The 20,370-nt window shown below is 39.6% G+C and overlaps 2 protein-coding genes across 5 annotated transcripts; one reads left to right on the plus strand and one right to left on the minus strand.

Annotated features, from left to right (window-relative positions):
• The first annotated feature begins 75 nt into the window (after positions 1-75).
• LOC117302183 (proton-coupled folate transporter-like) lies at positions 76-7,273 on the plus strand. Of its 2 annotated transcripts, XM_033785998.1 has the most exons (7): positions 76-172; positions 1,587-2,355; positions 3,145-3,406; positions 4,514-4,645; positions 5,144-5,227; positions 6,016-6,172; positions 6,489-7,273. In XM_033785998.1, the coding sequence occupies exons 2-7, from the start codon at positions 1,642-1,644 to the stop codon at positions 6,580-6,582; spliced, it is 1,443 nt and encodes a 480-aa protein (XP_033641889.1). In that variant the 5' UTR covers positions 76-172; positions 1,587-1,641; the 3' UTR covers positions 6,583-7,273. The 2 variants fall into 2 exon arrangements, with proteins under 2 accessions (XP_033641889.1, XP_033641890.1); XM_033785999.1 differs by lacking the exon at positions 4,514-4,645.
• Positions 7,116-20,144, minus strand: LOC117302181 (nucleolin-like). Of its 3 annotated transcripts, XM_033785997.1 has the most exons (18): positions 20,001-20,108; positions 18,248-18,418; positions 17,463-17,488; positions 16,960-17,011; positions 16,468-16,602; positions 15,809-16,117; positions 15,404-15,506; positions 15,131-15,220; positions 14,623-14,740; positions 13,670-13,815; positions 13,069-13,201; positions 12,398-12,540; positions 11,648-11,786; positions 11,122-11,255; positions 10,260-10,392; positions 9,583-9,716; positions 8,675-8,827; positions 7,116-8,085 (listed from the first exon to the last, which is right to left on the minus strand). In XM_033785997.1, exons 5-18 carry the CDS (start codon positions 16,561-16,563, stop codon positions 8,048-8,050), a joined length of 1,869 nt encoding a protein of 622 aa, XP_033641888.1. In that variant the 5' UTR covers positions 16,564-16,602; positions 16,960-17,011; positions 17,463-17,488; positions 18,248-18,418; positions 20,001-20,108; the 3' UTR covers positions 7,116-8,047. The 3 variants fall into 3 exon arrangements, with proteins under 3 accessions (XP_033641888.1, XP_033641887.1, XP_033641886.1); XM_033785996.1 differs by lacking the exon at positions 18,248-18,418 and having other exon boundaries at positions 16,960-17,008; positions 20,001-20,144; XM_033785995.1 differs by lacking the exon at positions 18,248-18,418 and having other exon boundaries at positions 20,001-20,144.
• Between the last annotated feature and the right edge of the window lie 226 nt (positions 20,145-20,370).

The following is a 20,370-nucleotide window of genomic DNA, read 5'->3' on the forward strand; positions in this document are numbered from 1 at the left end:
TCATTTTGACCTACCCGCACAAAGTAACTCTTATTCAAATCTGCGTAGATCACCTTTTAACTTGCTGGTACATACGCGGTGTATACGACTAAGATTTTAAGGTACAACAAATTATACCAATATATTGTGACTGTAAGCAGAGACGAGCAGAGACCTGCATTGAAGTGTCGAGGTGAGTTTTAGTTTTTGAGAGAATAAATTTATTTATATCTGCTTGTGTTTACTATGTTTAAAGGGAAGGTACACGTTTGGTAATTTCATAAAATAACAAGTCTGTGAAAATTTGAGCTAAATTGGTCACCGAAGTTGCAAGAAAATGATGAGAGAAAAAACACCCTTGTTGGACGAATTTGTGTGCTTTCAGATAGGAATAAAATACTTCTGGCTAGAAGTCTTGTTTTATTTTAGTGGGAAATTACCTCTTTCTCAAAATCCATGCTACTTCAGAGAAAGTCGTTTCTCACAATGTTTTATACTATCAACAGCTCTCCAATGCTCGTTACCAAGTCAGTTTTTAAGTAAATATTTGTTTTGAGTCATTACCAAACATGTACCTTCTCTTTGAAGGCACTGGACACTATTGGTATTTACTCAAAATAATTTGTAATAGCATCAAGCTTACTTGGCTGCAAGCAATGGAGAGCAGTTGATAGTAAAAACATTGAGAGAAACGGCTCCCTCTGAAGTACGTAAAATTAAACATCTGAAAGCACACAGTCGAGTGTGGATACCAAGCCACTATCAATGCACTATCATGCCCAACTGGCTCTCATAAAAAAAAACTACAGTAGACTGTGGAGATCAAGTTCACAGCACACAAGCAACTATTAGTGCACTCTCCCGCCCAATTAATGGCTCTTTCCACAAAATACCACATGGGATTGTGGAGACTAGTGCACAGTACACAGGCCACTATTAGTGCACTCTCATGCCAACTGGCCCTTTCCACAAAATACCACAGTAGACTGTGGAGACTAAGTTCACAGTACAAAGCCACTATTAGTGCACTATCCTGCCCAATTACTGGCTCTTTCCACAAAATACCACATGAGATTGTGAAGACTAGTTCACAGTATACAAGCCACTGTCAGTGCACTCTCCTGCCCAACTGGCTCTTTCCACAAGCTACCACATGAGATTGTGGAGACTAGTTCACAGTACAAAAGCCACTACCAGTGCACTCTCCTGCCCAACATGGATCTTTCCACAAAATACCACGGGAAGCTATCATACACATAGTGCTATGAAAAGACATTGGGGTTTCCTGATATATAATACCTCTGATAAAAAACGGGTCAGAATTTACCCGGATTCCGTATCCAATGGGGCCTGACTAGTTGCCGGATCAAAATGACTCGGACAATATTGGGTTGACTAAGGGGATTTAAAGTCGGTTTCTGAGTCAGATTGACCCTTTCCGGGTCGATCATTTTGACACCATTCTCGGTTCAACCTGACCCAGAAATGGGTCAATCTGACCCGAGGGTTGTCAGTGTATAGTTTTAGTGAACAGTGCTACAGCCTATAGCCAGTGCCGTGTGTATTTATTGAAAACTACTTTGGATTTTGTCCTTTTTTTCTTCCAGACTTGATGGTATTTGTTCCACCTAGAACGGGTAGAGTGCTTCATTGACTTAAAACATGGACCAGGCATCAAATCCTTCAAGACGGTTCGCCACACCATCACTAGCCGTTTATATCTACGCGTTTATCGTGGGAGCTCAGCAAGGAGCGTTTGGTTCAGCATCACTTCAAGCAATTGAGTTTTTGGTCTCATTTGAGCTGGGGTATGAAGGCAAGAATAAAACATCGGGTGGGCCATGCTCCGGCGAGCAAGCCAACACCACCGGGAGTGACGAGGCCAACGCGTTAATTCAAGAACAGACATCTTCTGTTGCCTTCGTTGGGGGCATGCTAGGTGGCCTACCAGCGCTGTTAGTTGTTATTGTGCTTTCGACGTGGAGTGATGGCGCCCGTAGTTACAGACAGCTACGATTTGTGGCCGTTTTACCATGCATTGGAATGACCCTTTATATGGCCGTATATGTTGTCGTTTTGGCGTTAAGACTATCGCCGTGGTTAACTCTTCTAGCATCCACTTTTATGGCGCTGGGAGGAGGGGTCTATCTCCAATTTGCGATGATGACAAAGTATTTAATTTATGTAAATGCGGAAAGAGAGCGAGCAGTGTACATTATTTATCTGCAAATTTTGAGCTTCTCTGCGCAGGGATTTTCACAGCTTGGCACCGGATATTTAATAGAGGGCGCTGGCTTAATAACTCCTTTCGTCATCCTCTTTTTCATTTGTCTTGGAACTACTGTCTTTGTTGCTATTTATCCACCGATAATAGAGGTAAGAACTTGGTAGTATTTAGTAATTTGAGTTTATGTGACAAGCTGGGCCCAGTTTCACAAATCCTGTTAACAAATAAACTTGCTAAGCACAGCGGAATCTCCATAGTAGTTAGTCGTCAGTCGAGGCTGAATTTTAAAAAGCCTCCCAAGTCGTTTTCAAACAGTATAATTTATGAAGATTCAAGGCGCTCGCGGCGGCGGCCCCCTGGCCACATGTCACACACGAAAAAAGACCAGCGCGTGATATCTGGGGTCGTGCATCTGGGGGTGCCGCGTGCGCCCTGACGAAATGCTAACTAATAACAGGAATATTAGTTGCCAGCCAACACTTCATAATTTTAGTTTACTACACCGTTGCGACTGGTACCTCATTTAATAGCAAAGAACATCTCTAGGCAATATTTTCTGCTAAACGGCTTTCATGAAATTGGGCCCGGGTCAGATAAAACACACCCTATGAATTTAGGTGACGTGTCTGGTACACGGGGGGGGGGGGGGGCTATTAAAGTCTAGTTGGTCACAAACATTGCGCCTCTGCTGCTCGTGCTTGTAACATTGGATTTGCCGGGTGCAAGGGCTGAAAGAAGTTGGGTCAGAAGAGGGCGCTTTCACTCAGACACAAAAAAAATTGCTTAGCACAAACAAAGTTTTGCTTAGCAAATATAGGTTACAGCCAGAATACGCCATATTGCTGTATAAACAGGTACTCCCGTCATTTCATGCTTAGCAAAAATAATTGCTTAGCGATATTTACTGAAATCGACCCTTGGTCTCTTTATCCACGCAGGCAAAGCCCACCACAGACGATCAACCCAAACGAGGAGGCGTGCTCACAATGTGTAGGGATATTCTGGCAGTGTTCAGGGATCCTGATACTGGAGAATGCAACACCATTCTTGCGTTGTACTGTGTAAGCCTTCTCATTTACACGATGTTGACCATCTACTTCTTAATCTTGGTGCAAATCTATGTGTTGGGAACGCCCTTCTGTTGGTCACCATCTCTAATTGGTTACTTTGGTGTAGCGAAACTAGTGTCATGTGCCACAGGTAAGTAAATAAATGTAAAACTCGAAACCTTTTTTTTATTTATCAAGACTAGTCGAAACGTTGAGAACTCACTGCGGTAGTGCAGGTAATAACGATCCTTAGTAATAGTCCAAGCCGACTTTCTACCTAAGCCTATAACTCATACTAAAAAAAGAAAGATAATGTTGTAATTGAGATTAAATCATTTTAAAGCAAAGGTGGGTGTGTGAGGAACTACGTGCGCAGTCAAGGTGCCAGCAACTATAGGGCAAGCTTGAGCGGCGACCACTTTTCAACCACTAGTCAATATTCCATGGTGATGATCTATGCATGATACATAACTTGGTACCATGAAAAATCGCCAAATTTCTTTTTTGTTTTTTGCATGAATTTTCAAGAGGTCATGCACTAGACTTGTGGACAAGTCGTTAATGGTCCCACGCGGTAAGATAGTCGAGGCTATGGCGAGATCACTGCTCTCGCGCGAACTGTTGGTTGCCGACTTCTACTCCCATGGGACCGTAGTCGTGACAGCAGTTGTAGAATACCGCCGCGGGAATCGCGGGGAGAGTCGGAACACTTTCACCGCGACAGACATTGAACGACTTGCCACAAGTCTAGTCATGCACCTACATCATTAACTGCTTCTAGAAACAAATTCGGTCGGTGAATTTTTCGTCAGAATTTTTTTCCGAACCCTTGTTCACAGCAATAAGGCATGAACTGAGGTAAGAGAAAGGCCTCGATGCCATGTACCCCTTGCATTTGGCGGTCATCTTATGTGCATGGGCGCAAAAGGCTAGCATAAGCCAAGAGTCATACACACAGCGCGTACACTTTTCCAGGGTCGACCCCAATCTGCCCGCGGTACGTTCGAAAAGCTTTGAAGTCGTTCTTGGGGCTCACCCCAGTCAGCCCCAAGTGCCCTGCTTGTGGAACGGGTCACTTGGGGGCTGGCTCGAGGTGCGCGCATGACGTCCACGTCACCACGAGAGGGCGAGCGATCGTTCGATTAGCTCTTGTCGGGGCACACCCGAATGGGCACCCAAAGATGGTGGTCAGTGACGTCATGTCAATCCCTCTACAGTACATATTGTATTTGCGTTGACTTTATGCTCTTTGTTTCAGGTCTGTTGGTTGGAGCCACGGTCCTGAAGAGATATTTTGACGACGACATGATAATCCAGATCGGCATCTTGTCGATGCTGCTCAGCACTGTTATACCGATCTATGCTCGAACGGATGCCGGATTATTTCTAAGTAAGTTCAATGTGCGCGTTCGATTTAAGCTTCTACCCCGCGCGGTGCTCACTCAGTCGGGTGAGCCCCTGACAAGAGCTCAACAAACGATCACTCACCCTCTCGTGGTGACGTCTGCACCTCAGGCCAGCCCCCACCAAGTGACCCACTCCACAAGCAGGGCACTTGGGGCTGACCCGGGTGAGCCCCTGGAATGACGACAAAGCTCCGAACGTACCGGGGTAGTCTGGGGGTAGACCCGGGGAAGCTAATCGAACGCACCCAAAAAAGTTACTTTGACCCGCACAAGAACCAGTTTACTCCGCTCCCGGGTAAATAGTTCTAAGCAATTATGACCAAGCCACAATATTTCGAGTCCACTGAATTTCAGAATTAAACTTTTGTAAAACTGCTTTCAGTAAAGAATTTAAAAACATTGTGAAATGTAGACCAGACATTAAAGTAGATTAAACATTCGAATGAGGTTTAATAATCTTAATAATCATTGTTTCCCTCCAGTTGTTCTTTTTGGCTGTTTTCGTATTTTACCGGGTGCAGTCATTACAGCCAGTGTGTCCAAACATGCAAAGAAACAACATTTCGGTAAGTGTTCAAGTTTTATAATACCGTTTCACAATAGCAAAATTCACAATTTTACACATGCATATTCGGCTAATTATCACAAACAATTTGGAAAAAAACAAGGTACAAAAATCAGAGTTTTAATTGCATCCAGATTGTTGCTACCGACTCCCTTTCTTACGTTACAAATATTATTGGTTCAAGAATATTAACGTGATAGTGTGTGAAAGAGGGAGGGGGGGGGGGTCAGGGAGACTTTATGGTAGACTTTGGAGGGCGCCCCACTATAGCTGGTAGTTTTGGACTAACGATATTAATTTTGTTTTTATACCCATACACCGATGTGTGTATAAAGCACTGTATACAATGTACATGTACTGTGAAAAAAATATCACAGGCATGTTACTCGGGTAGGAATCGAACCCATGACCCTTGCAATTCTAGAGCAGTGTCTTACCAACTAGACTACCGAGTTTTGAATCCTATGCTTTGGCAGGGGGTACCACAACAATATAAGAAATGTTTAGGGGTAAATAACATTAATTTTGGTTTTTACCCATACACCGATGTGTGTTAGCACTGTACACTCAGTACTTTCCCCGAATCCTGTGAACATATCGTGTATACAAGAAAAGAGGCAGTCGCCCATTGCAGGGTAGCCCGCCATCACCTAATAGGAGGGTTAGGGTTGAACTATATGCCTATGTATGTTACTTAATTTTGACAGACATTCGAATATAATTAACTTCTCCACCTTCAAAGCAACTTTGGTAAACCATATCTGTGTGGAAATTATTCTATTTTTTTAGGGAGCTTGTTTGGCGTGACTATGGCCATAGAAAGTCTGGCATGTTCATTAGCTCCCATTATATTCGGCTCTATCTACACAATGACTGTTGCTGATGATCCGCAGTTTGTTTTTAAACTAATGGCTGGCCTCGCGGTGATACCATCCACTCTCATCATGTAAGTAGAATGGAACCCTTGCATTGGCAACCATCTTGGATAAAATTTGTATGCTGTTCTACATTTAAGATGGTGGTCAATGACGTCATGCGCAATTCATCTTTTAAACATCGTCATATAAATCCCCTGGCGTAAGAAAGCACCTCTTTTCCATCACTTTGGGAGTCCGTTCTGTATAAACATTTCAACTCTCAAGATGACACACGTAGTGTGCAAGGAGTCTACATATACGCCAGAGAAACCAAAGGTGAAGGGTCCCAAACAAACAGATATTATAATGAACTTCACCATTATCTCAAATTATTTTATTTTCTAGGTGCATACAATGCTGGAATATGACTTCGGGTGTGGCCAACTACACAGAGTACAAAGAGGGCGCCCTACTAGCTAGCTCGGGTCTAAAGAAATGAGGGCACCCGGCGTGGCGCTAGAGTCATCACCGACAAAGTCGAGAAATGTACATGAACATGTACCAGGATTCAAGTTTCAGGGGCCTTTTGGGGCCCCTGGATTTTCGGACTGCAAGGAGATTTCAAGATTGATTTCAGAGCTAGAGAAGTGAATCAGAGAAAAGGTTTTCCAATAGGCAAGCAGGCACAAACAAAAGGATAATTTACAAACATCATGCGGCGACACCATGTACATTGTAGATAACTCTCATTTGAGTGAGCGACTGATTTTAGAATCAACAAAGATGCTATCATCCACACCGACATTTCTCATCACTGTAATCGGTGCTAATGACGAGGGCATGACGCCCAGATATTTCATCTTCGAGAGGGCACATCCGTTATCATGCGCCTTTAGGAAACTTTAGGGCACCAATGCCAAAGAGGTCATCCATGGCATTTATTTCACGTTTATCACTCATAGCTTATCTTGTGAACCCTCTAAAATCAGACTCCACAGAAACAGTGTACAAATGTACACTGTGTACATGAAACCCAATCAACTGTTTTGTAATTTTTAACTTTCAATTTTTTATTCTTTTTATCAATCAAATCCTCTTGGATACGTCGATATTTATTTCACATTTTATAACAAAGTATGTACACAAATTGTTATTGTAGAGTAAAAGCAAAAAATGTAAAAGAAAAAAAACAAAATTAAAACTTATGTAAATTAAAATAAAATATAACAAAGAAGATGTTTTTAAATATCTGGTAATGGTATCGAAGTTTTCAAAGAAATTCACTATCTTTTTAAAAAGATATACCTCAACTAAAAATAAATTTGTTATCTGGCAAAATGCACACAAGGATGCAAATTGAAGTTATAACGGGGTTTTCACAAACATGATTGTAAATATTCCGGCTGGCACGGGATGCAAAGGCCATTCAGGTTTAATAGGTTTTAAAATAAAATTATAAAATACTTGCAAATCCATTTTCATGTATTTGTTCATCCCTAGATCGATATTGGTCAACTATAATCGAGCGTCCCGCCCAACTAGAGTATGGCAAGTTCCAACTACAAAAATGGCCATCCCAACTATAGTTGGGCCAGTTCCAACTCCAAAATTAACATACCCAACTCGAGTTCAGCTTTGCCCAAATGGAATTGGGCTGCTTAACTTGAGTCAGACCTTGAGTAAACTATAACGCTTTAATATGTACAATCGAGGTACTGAGTAATTGAGTTTATTATTTCACCCGATACTTGAACAAAGTGACGTGCTTGGCTTCCTCAAAACAATCCCAAGCGCCAATGTTTTTAAATCGGGAATATTTCTACTTGCTTCCAGCGTAAAAGACTACACATCTTTATAAGCAAAAGCAACATGGCAGCACTTTAAGAATATTCTTTCTGATCTTGGGTTTGTTCCATTGCAGGGTCTTCACAGGATTAAATATTGACATGGGGAGGAGATGAGACTCAGTCGAAAGTTGTTCTCTTTCCTGAAAAACCACCACCTAAAAACAAAAACAAAAGAAAATTGGGGGGAAAATGGTTAGTTTTACCATACATTTATATTCTTGGTTTATCTACTATTATTACAGCCGTGTTTTAACAAAACAAACCGGTTTTTACACTCATTTTATCAATCACACACATATGATAGGTTCTGCATAAGTTTTTGTATTCAAATTCAAGGTGCAATACTAGCCAACGGAAACCAACAAAAAGTGTGAAATTTTTATGCTTTTTTGTGAGTGTCCTTTTAGAAATGACAATATTTTCACATTTTAACAAACCCTTGAGTGAAACGGTTAACTGGGGTTTCACTAGGAACCGCACTGAAGTAGCTCAAAGCTCATTGTCTCTCAATGTCTGAAGATATTTCAGCTATTTTTTCAACATGAGACACGAAAAACAGTCTGAATTCAGATACAAGTTTAAGTCTCTGCAGATCCAAGTATATTGGAAAGAATGTAATGATTGGAAATATTAGGTTGCCGCAGAAAAGTTTGATTTAACAACGTTGCATGAACATTGCCAGTCATAAGGTATTGAAAAAGAAAACCATAAAAAGACTATCTTATATTCGTTACTGGTACATACCTCCACGTCCGCCACCACCACGACCTCCACGGAAACCACCTCCGCGTCCACCACCACCGCGACCTCCACGGAATCCACCACCACGTCCGCCACCACCGCGACCTCCACGGAATCCTCCTCCTCGGCCACCACCAAAACCACCACCACGTCCACCTGGGATAAATTAAAACAAACAAAATATAATAAATGAAATGAAAATTGAACACCTGTCGTGGGTCCTAGCGACAGGTTTATTTATAGTTAATGACTTGTTAAAAGTGGTTGAATAATCAACAAAACCCAAATTGGGATACAGACATATACTGATTAATGTTAACTTAATTTTTTAAAATCATAACTCATGCCTAGAAGATTTGGCAACACCTTTTTACAGAAACCGATTATTAATAAACTTTAAAATCTCTTGATTCTAGTGTTAGAAAAGTGGCATAAGATAGGCCTACATCTTTATAATAAACATGGATATATGTACCCTTCATAACAGTACACAAATAGAAGCAAGTTTGACAAAAAGCAGTAAGTAGTGAATGTTCATTGTAGCACACAATGTTTATATGCTATGATCAGTCACAAAGTGGCAACAAAATAGCACAAGGATGAATTGGAAAATACTTCAAACAAAAGCAGATATAACAATACAATTGAAGTCTTTGTAACATTTCATTTTACACAACAATCAAGAAGATATTCAACATACTCAACATAAAAACTGTTTGTTTTCAGCAAACTTTCTTCTGAATCAGGGAGAGTTAAAAGCTCCGTTATCTCATACAACAAATCAAAATTAATATACCTCAGTTTTGAATACAATGGTGTTTAATGATAGATTCACTTGTTTAAATTCAAGAAGCTTCCGAGGTGCATCTTGAATCATATTTTAAACCCAAAGGTCTCAGAAGTTGTCTTACCTCTTGGTGATCCGAAGCTTGTTCTAGCTCTAGCGTAGTCAATGGCTAGACTGTAACCATCGAGGTCTGATCCGTTCAGTTTCTCCATGGCAGCAGCTGCAGCACCCTCAGAGGCGTACTCTGCGTATGCAAACCTTTTGAAACGAAATAATCAAATAATTTAATATGTTGTGGAAACTACCAAGTTTTTTTTTACTTTTGTGAGAACTGTTTTAAGGTATAAACCGACAATAATTCATAGGTCAGAAGTCAAGTTGCTGTTCCAATACTAGACCAACAGCAAAGTCAGAGAAGCTCACACAACTCGCGCTTTCATAATATTATTGACAACAGTAAGTATCTACAAGGACAACCAACATCAAAATTCCGAAAATCCATCAACACCTTCTTATGATCCATTTGGGTTTCGAGTATTTTGATTGATTTTCTACTGTAGGTAGCAGCCGTCGTTTTCAATTAACTCTTCCAGAGACAAAGGACGCATTGAACCCATCTCAAGTTAGAACGAGTTACTCATCCTAACTGGAGATTGGATAAATTCTAGCATTTTTGTGAAATCAGCTGCAGGCATACCAAACTCATCATCAATGCTTTGGCAATAAGTAATACCTTCAAATTAAATGGTTGATTCAGGACATTCTAATCTACTATCTGGGGTTTTGGTTGAAGTTACTCACCCTTTAGGCGTGTTGGTGTCTCTGTCCATTGGCATTCTCACAGAGTCAGCACCAGGGAAGTGAGATTCCAATTGACCCAGTTGAGTTTCGGATGACATTCCTCGGATATACAGTGTCTTCCTGTCTTTGTCTCCTATAAATAAAAGAAAAAATAAAATAAAAAATTATCTGCATTTATATGACGCCACAATCCGCCTACAAAGTTACTCAAGTTTCTGAGTTGTGATTATAAAAATTAACTTTAAGAGAGAAGCATTTCTCCACTTGGTCTCAACAACTGATGAACATGTTGATTTGAAACATTGATCAGAGCATACTGAACGAAACGTTTTAAGTCGTAAAAGCCATTACACACTTTCAGACCAGAAAAAAAAAAAAAAAAAATTCACAGATTTACAAATAACTTGCAGGGTTTACAGAAGGTAGTGGTAAAAGACTTCTCTTGAAATATTATTCCATGAAATGCTTTACTTTTTGAGAAAACATTAAAACATATCAATTCTCGACAACGAGAATTACTGATTAACACACGTCATGACACGGCGAAACGTGCGGAAACAAGGGTGGGTTTTTCCGTTATTTTCTCCCGACTCCGATGTCCAATTGAGCCTAAATTTTCACAGGTTTGTCGTTTTATATATAAGTTGTGATACACGAAGTGTGGGCATTGGACAACACTGTTTACCAAAAGTGTCCACTGGCTTTAACAACCATTTCTATTCAGAACCAACAGTGCTCAAAAGAGAATCTGCAAACCTCTTAGTTTAAACTTTCTTAGCTTGAGAGTCTGCAGTCCCAATTAATTAGGTGAACTCCTTGTAAAAAAAAAAGAAACAAAAAAGAAAAACAAAGATATTCTTACCTCCATCACCACCAGATCGTTTCTTGCTGAGGGCGTAGTCCAGATTCAAGAAGGAGCTTTTCAGCTGCGAGCCTTGGAACTTCTCAAAAGCTTCCTTCGCTGAATCTTGTGTGTCAAAGTCGGCATAGGCATAACTGTAAAAAGAAGCACGCAGCACCATCAGTGTCAAATTCAGATATATTTTTTAACAAAATAAATTGTGGCGTTTGTTTTTTAAAAACCTTAACAGTAACCGCTCAGATTTGAGTGTTCACAGTGTGCCCTTGGGAGTTCTCAGTGACCGAACATCAGGCCAGTAATGCCATTTCATGTATTTGTCAGCTTTTCATAATATTCCAACCATCAATCGGTCAATATTTCAGCAAGTTGGACTACTTAGGGAAACATTTTTGACTGGTCCCAAAGGGTTCAAACAGTCATTTGGCCAGAGGAACAATAAGCTAAATATGCTGCAAGTGAATAGCTGGACAATGTTGGTTTGGGTTTGAGAGGGGGGGGGGATGAGCGACCCTTACTGGTAACTTACTCTGCCTTTCCAGAACCATCTCGTCTGTTTGGTCTTCTTACTTCAATAGCTTCCATGAGTAGCTTAATATCACCTTCGGAGACATCATCTGTCAATCCCTTAATGTAAAGGGTAGTTGACGGCTGGGTAGGTCCACGATCTAATTGAAATGAACAAATAACCATGATTTACTAAAGGTTTCACAAATTTCATGCATTGCAGGAATTTAATCAGGGCATCATTACAGCTAAACCCTTTTGGAAACCATGGCTCTGGCTTAGTTCAGTCAGCCATCTTGAAAAATGTGTGTTTTTTGCAGCAGCTTGAAACGAACACGACATAGCCCAAGCTGAAACAAAAGCCCAAGACCATGGTATAAAAACCTTAAGTGAGGACACTTGCCCAAACTTAAACCAGCTTTAGGTAGTTTTTAATCCTTAAAAAGTCCCAGGAATAGTCCTAATAAGGACTGTCTTTGTGCAATTAACCCCAGGCATACCAATGTGACTCAAGTTACACCAGAGGATTCACAATAGACCTTTATCACAGTGAGCCCATTTTCATTTCACTCCATTTATTTAAAACTCATTGTTAACCAAACCAAGGCCGGACAAGATAATAGTCTAGTGCCAAATTAGCGCAATGAATGTCAACATTCTTTACTTTAATGGAAACAGAGAATATGACCACGATGGTGATGGCGCGAGTAAGGTCCATTGAGCAACTTCTACTAAGATTGCAAAAAAAAGTTTGTGTTCTACGATAGCTTACCTCCACCACCTCCACCTCTCTGGTTCTTGCTCTTATCACCGACGTAATCCAAGATGACATTCCATCCATCGACCTCAGCCCCCTGCATCTCAGACATTGCTTTCTCAACCCCGGACTCGTCAGCAAACTCAAGGTAGGCATAACTGCATCAAGAGAAAAAACAACCTAATCATTATTCACGTTTCAAGTTTCATGAAATGTACATCTTCCTCTTTAAATTCAGACTTCATGGTGTGTACAAAGATATTATTAGAAGTTATTCTTTGGCTTTTGGAGACTTGGAACAACGCATTGAGGTGTACCGTCCAATATTCGACCGGCCTGCTTCATAGCTTTGCTAACTACTATAAACACAGCCATGCATTACAGATGCAAGTTTAAGTCCCGAATCTTGCCCCAAACAGGCAGTTGTTAATAATGTAGTTCATCATTTACAGTCAGCCTGAACATGCGCTTGTAATTGGCCAGGCATACCAAACTTTTATAATCAGAGACAATAGACGGATTGCATACGTCATTCACCATCATCTTTGATGAAACACGCACGCATGACAGGCCATCATCAGCTAACAATTGTGCGCAGCAGGTACATGAGCGATCGATGAAGATATGTGCAATCCATCTATAGAAAGAACATTTAAAAAATTAATGACCAATGTTTAATGACGCACCCTCCTGGTCTGCCCTCCCTGGTCGGCATGCGCACTTCCCTGCAGCCGAACTTTGTCTTCAAAGTATCCTCAGTGGTGTCGAAGCATAGTCCCTTCACAAAGAGAGTTCTGTTGTTGGAATCATTTCGGCCTCCTATAATTTCAGAAAAAACATGCCTGTTATAAAGTAAAATTTTTAAAATACAGCTTTTATACAATCTTTTTTCTTTGATATCTTGGTTTTAGAACTACACCAATGAAAAATGGTAATAAGTCTGGCATCTAATACAAATCTTAATGGCTATATCAAGGCACTTCACAACTTTCAAGTATCCTTTTTTATTCTGGGATTCCTGGTTCATTCCTCAGACTCTCTCCACCCCCTGGGGAGCAAAAGACCACAAACTGCTTCCAAAACAATACAGTCTCAACCTTTTCAGGGGTCCATTTCACTTTGCAATAACACCCATCGGAGGTGTCTTTCTAGAAGTGTCTTTCTAAAGAACACAAGTGTCATGTCAAAAAAGTACTTGGTAATATCAAGATAAAAACAACCATAGAAGATGACTTGAATAAGGTGATTGGAATTCTAGCATTAGGTCAATCCTTAAGGATTTCTTACCAGTGCTTTGAGTATTATTTCTGGGGGTCTTCTCTCCTCTATCCTTTCCACGCTCAAGACGGAGAGCATTTCCGTTCAGTTCTTGGTGATTCAATTCCATGGCCTGCTTGAAAGCTTTGTTGGAGTGGACATCTACGTAACCAAACCTGGGAGCAAAACAGTACCAAAGTATTCATCAAAATATAGTGTTGCAAGAGTGATAGACCATGTCCAAATTGGCGACTTAAGCTACGACTGTTGCCAAGAATTTACTTTGAAGCACGACGTCAAGCAATCCAGCCTTAGCTATATATTTGTAAAAAAACATTATAGACATAAGAACTTACAAAAAATTTGAAAATGACGAGCCAAACTTAACAAAAGCACATTGTAAATCAAGTTTCATATGGCATTTTTGTGTCGAGGACACCAGCAAATCAGATTTTTTGTTTTTGGCATAAGATGATCTTTGTCCAATTTGTAAGGGAGAGTGTTCAGCGATTATCAGACCAAATGCCTTCAACAAATCAGCAAAGTGACTGTCTGAATGGAACAGTAACTGTTAGTGATATGGTGAAAATGTCATCACTTAATCACAAAAAAAAAAGACCAAGCCCACATCGACCCTCTACGTAGATTTCAAATGCATCATTCCACATCTTGCTTCTTCTTACTTGTTCAATGAGTGACTTTTGGGATGCTACGTTAAAGCCATCATTCTCATGGTCACATGCTTGGAATTAAACAATGACAATTTTGATGGCAAGTCTGCTACCACCTGGCGATGTTATTAAGTCTCTCATTGCACAACAAGCCAAAGGCCATGTTTTGTTTACATGCAATGAGGACTCCGTTCGTAGTCACAGAAAAGTGGCCATTCGAGATGGTTGAGAAATTATTGCTCTAGCACAATTCAATGCGACAGCCTCAAAATAATCAAAGAAATGATTTGAGATGATCGTTTTGGTACTTACGGTTTGTTTGGGATGACTCTAGCATTGAAGACCTCAACACCTTGGGCGGAGAAGAATTCCTCAAGCTCCTCACTTGAAGTGCCATTAACGATACCACCGATAAAGATGGAAATGATCTCTGCAAAATCAATCAAATCAAAGTTCAGATTAGAAAATAGAAGCTGCTTGTTGTGTTTTCAAAAACTAAATATACACATTTATCTTCAGAAATAATACCAGCAACTAAATAGATAACATTTTGTCTACAAATGATCTCAAATAAAGGGGTTAGTTGCAAATTATTTCAAACTAATTTTTGTCAGGAAGTGCAAACACGATGTTACTCATTTACACAATATAAGTATAGTTTAACAATCAAAAGAATTAACAAGTTTAAATGATTATCACAAGCCATCAAATTATGAGAGAAAAGAGTGAGAAGCAAGATCAATGCAAAGCACACTGTCGTCCAATAAATACAATAATAGACAATGGGTATTTTGTCCTCGGAGAGCAATTGTTCTCTTACCGGATTTAACCTCCTCAGCCTGTGATTTCTTTGTCACCTTAGCTTCTCCACCAGCCTGCTTCTTCTTCTTCATGGGAGGAGCATCATCTTCTGAAATAAAAATTTAAGACAAATATTAAATCCATCTCATCATTTCAAATCCTCTGACACGAGTTAAAAGTTTGAAGGATCCAACTGATCAACCCTCAACAGGGGTCAGTAGTTACACTTGCGATAGACAAGCTAGTCAATCAAGAAATACTGTTAATAATTATTGCGTTAATATTAACTTACCTTCTTCTTCGCTATCATCTTCTTCTTCATCACTGTCTTCCTCATCATCATCTTCCTCTTCTTCTACCTCGGCCTTCTTAGCTGCTTTCTTTGCTCCTTTAACCTTTTCAACAAGAAAAAAAAAGAAGTATGAATCAAAGGATGTCCTGAAACTGTTTCATCACCCGTGGAATTTAAATTATAACCTCCAAGGAGCTTTTGGAACCAGTATCTTATGTACCAAGAAAGTTTGACACGAGGGCCAGACTTATTTAAGTTGGAGAAAATTACAGCATCTTTATTTTGGTAATTTCAAAAGAATTATTCAGTCATAAGTCTGAACAATCTCATCCTTGACTGCAACTTTACTCTAATCATGTTTCCCCCCCCCCCCAGATTGAATAGCATCTTAGACTGTATACATACCGGTGCCTTGGTTTCTTCTTCTTCCTCCTCATCACTGTCCTCTTCATCATCTTCGTCGCTATCATCTTCGTCGCTATCATCTTCGTCCATCTCTACTTGTTTAGGTTTAGCTGCTGCCTTGGCTCCCTTCTTAACTGGCACTTCCACCTCCTCTTCACTATCATCCTCCTCTTCATCACTATCTTCCTCATCATCTTCATCAGAGTCCTCTTCTGGTGCAGCAGCCTTGGTGGCTTTTGCTGGGGCTACTTCCTCCTCGCTATCGTCCTCATCACTATCCTCTTCATCACTGTCCTCTTCAACCTCAACCTGTGAAAAATGAGGGGATTTTAGTCAAGGTGTGACCGGGCATGGGGTTACTAAAAAGAAGGAATACTTCATAAAGTCCAAGGTCTGACCCACATGTTGAGCTGAATTAATAAAGTATGAAGATCTGAACATCTGACGTAACACTTCGAGGCTCGTGAATAACACCAGAGATCTGCCTTGAGACAGGCGTGTACATTCACCTTTGACCTACCCTTCTATGTCACTGCACGTTTATCAAATAATATCGTTGTTTCAAATGGAATCACTGGATATAGCAGCAGGGACCCGTCTTTATCCTTGAAGACAGGGGCCGGAGGGCCAAAGGGAGCAAGGGTCTTGACCAGACTTACCTTTGGTGGTGGGGCCTTCTTAGCCGGTGTCTTCTTAGCAGGAGTTTTCTTAGCAGGTGTCTTCTTGGTGGCTTTGACCTGTGGGACAACCTCCATCGGTTCCTCCTCCTCACTGCTCTCCTCTTCGGAGGATTCCTGTTTCAACAAAATTCAAGTGTAACTATTTAACAGCGAACTTCCACTTGGGTCAAGAATGCAACAGCATACCTAGAGTAACACAGGCTATCTTGGTGGTGCCACCACCTCCCCCCCCCCATGTTTCCCATAAACTTTGTCCTTGCCCTTTCAAAGATGAAGTTCCACCCATGCTTATGTAAAGGTCATGTCATGATCTGCCATTTCCATGCCCAAGTATCTACAGTCGATTCTTGTTTTAACGGCCACAAGCATTGTAAGGTTATTATTATTATGTCAGGCATGGACACTTTCATGGGCTACCTTTTAACAATGAATGTGCCGCTTTTAAGAACAATTCTTTGGCGCATTTCTTACCTGTTTCTTCACAGGCTTCACCTTGGCTTCTTTCTTGCCCTTCTTGACACTGCTGTTAAGGATAACAAAAACTTCAATTAACCTTTTTTATAACAATTTATTCTGATTAGTTCCAAAATAATATATTCAGATCATGAATTAAGGGCAGATCTGCCAAGATAAACATTATTTAGTCAGGGAGTTGTTGTAGAACAATCGGGGAAATATACAGAATGCCGTTTTAAATTAGAGAGATTAATCATATTTTGTTCACCAGGACATTATTTCAGTAGAATCAGTGATGATTGTCAGCTCTGATAAGGATTTGAATAACAGAACACTTCAAAGGGCACAAAGGCAATCGTCTCTGTAGCTTTGGCACTGTAACTAGTATTGATGTGGGAAACTTGTATGAAGATTTTCCTTACATAAGTTTTATCTTTGTTCAAGTAAAAACACATAACAAATAATTGTTGTCTAAAAATGTGTTGATAAGGTTAATGAGGTCAAGGAGAAAATCTTACGTTGGTGTTGCAACTTGGGCCTTTCCCTGTCAAAGACAAACAAAAAAAGAAAAGATATTCCATAAAACATTAGATTTAAAACTCAAATTATAATTTGCATAAAAAGAAAAGGCAATAATCATTGTTTATCAGAGCAACTTGAAACACATGACAACTTTACGATAACAATTGTACTTTATTCCGGTTATTTTTCATACACGTTTAAAATAAAATAATTAAAAACATTTAGGGAATGCTTACCTAGTGCATTTATTTTTTACAAAATGATATCTGTGGGGTGAAACTAAAAACAAACACTTGATTGTTGGTATGCGATAAAGTTGTTCATTTTCTTTGAAGATTTTGTTTCAACACAGATACTCATCAAATTTTAAGGTATCAACACTCATGAAACACGCAGATTGACAACAAGGAATTTAAATATGGTTCAGGGTTCGACTTCACCTAGGGCTCAGACTGACCTCAAAAGAGTCAAACACCAGATTGTTCACTGTTGCCGTAGAACAACAATCTTGTTTTTTTGTTTATTGAATTTTTTATTGTAATTAAATTTGATCTCTTGTTGGTAGTTTTATGTTTTTACTCTTTGCAGCTCGACAGCAATTCAGCCTTCGGCTGCTATGGTTTTTGTTTTAATAAATCCTTTCAAATCAAGTTAATCAAATGATTTGATAAGACAATTTGATATAATTGGTAACTCATCTTAAGACAAATCTGAGAGTTAAGTGACGTCGACCCCCGATAACTCAACATTCCGTCACAATGTACATTTGCTAATCACTTACACCACGATCAAGCTTTCCCCTGACCAAGCCATGACTACGTCGTCAGGAACACAGGGTACCAGTCGATATATGATGTCAGCAACTCACGACAGAAGCAACCACCACTGGTAACCGGTAGCACTCAAGTGTGATTCTAAGCACCTCTTTTTTATAGCCAAATAACTTCGTCATCTGAGAGGCCATTGTGAATGATACGTATTGAGATACAGATTTCACCAAAAATATTCTAAGTTTTGTGCTCTACATACAAAAAGATTGATTCTCTTGTTTTTCTGTTCAAATTTCTTCAAAATGTTGTTCCTGGGCCTGTCTAGTCGAGAACACAGTTTCTGAAAGTACTAGGTCAAAATGTTCAGCAGTGTAAAAATGTAAGTCCATGTCCATGAAACATCAATTAAAGCACGCGTCTTAAATCCAATTGATTTTACAACAGTATGAAAACACTTGTGGCCAAGTAAAAATTCAGAATTGTTTTTTTTATGTTTTATTCCGATTCTTGCACATGCAGAGCAACAAAACTAACAACATGTCTGGTGGTCTGTACCTTTTTAAGAATAAACATTTTGGAGGTGCTGATGGTTTGTGCAAAAGTAAGAAATTTGCCGCAAAATTTTCAATAAAACTACCACAAAATGGGTACAATTTTTATGCCTCTTTCACAAACAGGTTTTGCCAACCTGTGTTGTGTTTCTTTGGAATCCGAACAGGCCAACCTCGATCTCCGCACATGTAAGTGTTTATTCCCACCTCTCTTCACCCAACATTGTGGGATTTGTAATACGCCCAACACTTTTTATTCGGCTCCGGACCACTGGTTTTCCGCCGTCCATACTTCGAATATCCTCCGCACATCAGTTCGGAATATCGAGGCACTACCCGACCGAGCTCAGTTTTTTGGAAGGTACCGCACAACATCGTTTTAACTTAATTATCTACTCAAGCTACATTTATTTTTAACAATTAGTCAAAGGGAACTCTCGTACAAATAGTATCTATATGATCCAACTTTAGCAAAACAAATTAAAGAAATAATTAAGCCGAAATAAAAATAAATAAATAAAATGATTCTAGTTTTTTATCATGTTCAGGGACCTTTTTGGGAAAGAGAATCTAGGGAAGGCAAGCCTGTTCTGAAAATCAACAAAACTTTGTAAAATTTTCTCCAAACAAAAAAGAAAACTGAAAAACTTCACAATTTTAATTTCCAAAATGCAAAAATGGACAAGGCTGCTCATAAAAATTACAGGAAATTACACATTTATCCTTTTGGGGACAAAACATGGCCTAGCTTTAGATTATTGCTAAGCTGTGGCACTTCATGTGTTAATAAAGTATAATTTAATTGTTTGATTCGTCCATGATGATGTTGAAATGTACCGACCACATTTTAGGTTTTCCCGAAGAAAAGATAAAACCTAAGTTAAGTAAAATTCACTTTCTGACAAACAATGAATACTATTCTTAAAATAAATCATCAACTAGAACATCTAAAAACGAATTAAAGTTTGTATCACAAAATTATTTCAAGTTATTGAGAAAAGTTGATTAATTTTTTGGACCACGTGGAAATCTGGACGCGCACGTGGTATCATGGCATGAGTGGGCGCACCACACAACGTGTGGAGGACGACAGGACGGCCAGCCGCCTCGCCTCATTCATTCGGTGGACCCATTTATTGAAAGAATTCCTCTTTTCACATGGTCAAAATGGTCATGAAAACTGCCTTTGAAACTATCCACCATCAATACTTACCTTTGACTTCTTGGACTGCTTAACTGCCATTTTTGTTTTATGAAAATTTCTTGCTACAAAACACGTCTGAATTTTTGAGGGCCGGAGAGTTTAGTTGGCACGTCTTTGCTCAGGAGTTGTTCGAAGCGAAAAGGCCGTGGAATATCAGAGAAATTATCACGCACGTGCTAAACGGTAAAAATAGTCTGGCTAACTACCCAGTTTACCACGGTTTGAGATACAGAGTTTTATGCAGAGGCGGATACAAGATATTTAAATCCCAGCATCATCAGTATTTTATTCGCTTGACACTATTTAGGAACAAATACTTATTATTTTAAATTCAAAAAGTATTATTTGTACAATTTTAGTCAATAAAATATATTATTTA

The sequence above is a fragment of the Asterias rubens genome, chromosome 18 (genome assembly GCF_902459465.1).
Source record: "Asterias rubens chromosome 18, eAstRub1.3, whole genome shotgun sequence".
Taxonomy (NCBI): Eukaryota; Metazoa; Echinodermata; class Asteroidea; order Forcipulatida; family Asteriidae; genus Asterias; species Asterias rubens.

Bases quoted from the DNA above. Each gene is read 5' to 3' on its own strand.
- LOC117302183 (XM_033785998.1), top strand. From the start codon at position 1,642: ATGGACCAGGCATCAAATCCTTCAAGACGGTTCGCCACACCATCACTA. The intron at 3,407-4,513 runs GTAAGTAAATAA...TCTTTGTTTCAG, and splicing joins ACTAGTGTCATGTGCCACAG to GTCTGTTGGTTGGAGCCACG. The intron at 6,173-6,488 runs GTAAGTAGAATG...TTTATTTTCTAG, and splicing joins ATACCATCCACTCTCATCAT to GTGCATACAATGCTGGAATA.
- LOC117302181 (XM_033785995.1), bottom strand. From the start codon at position 20,030: ATGGCAGTTAAGCAGTCCAAGAAGTCAAAG. The intron at 17,489-20,000 runs GTAAGTATTGAT...TGTCTTTGACAG, and splicing joins AGCAGTCCAAGAAGTCAAAG to GGAAAGGCCCAAGTTGCAAC. The intron at 17,012-17,462 runs GTAAGATTTTCT...TATCCTTAACAG, and splicing joins GCCCAAGTTGCAACACCAAC to CAGTGTCAAGAAGGGCAAGA.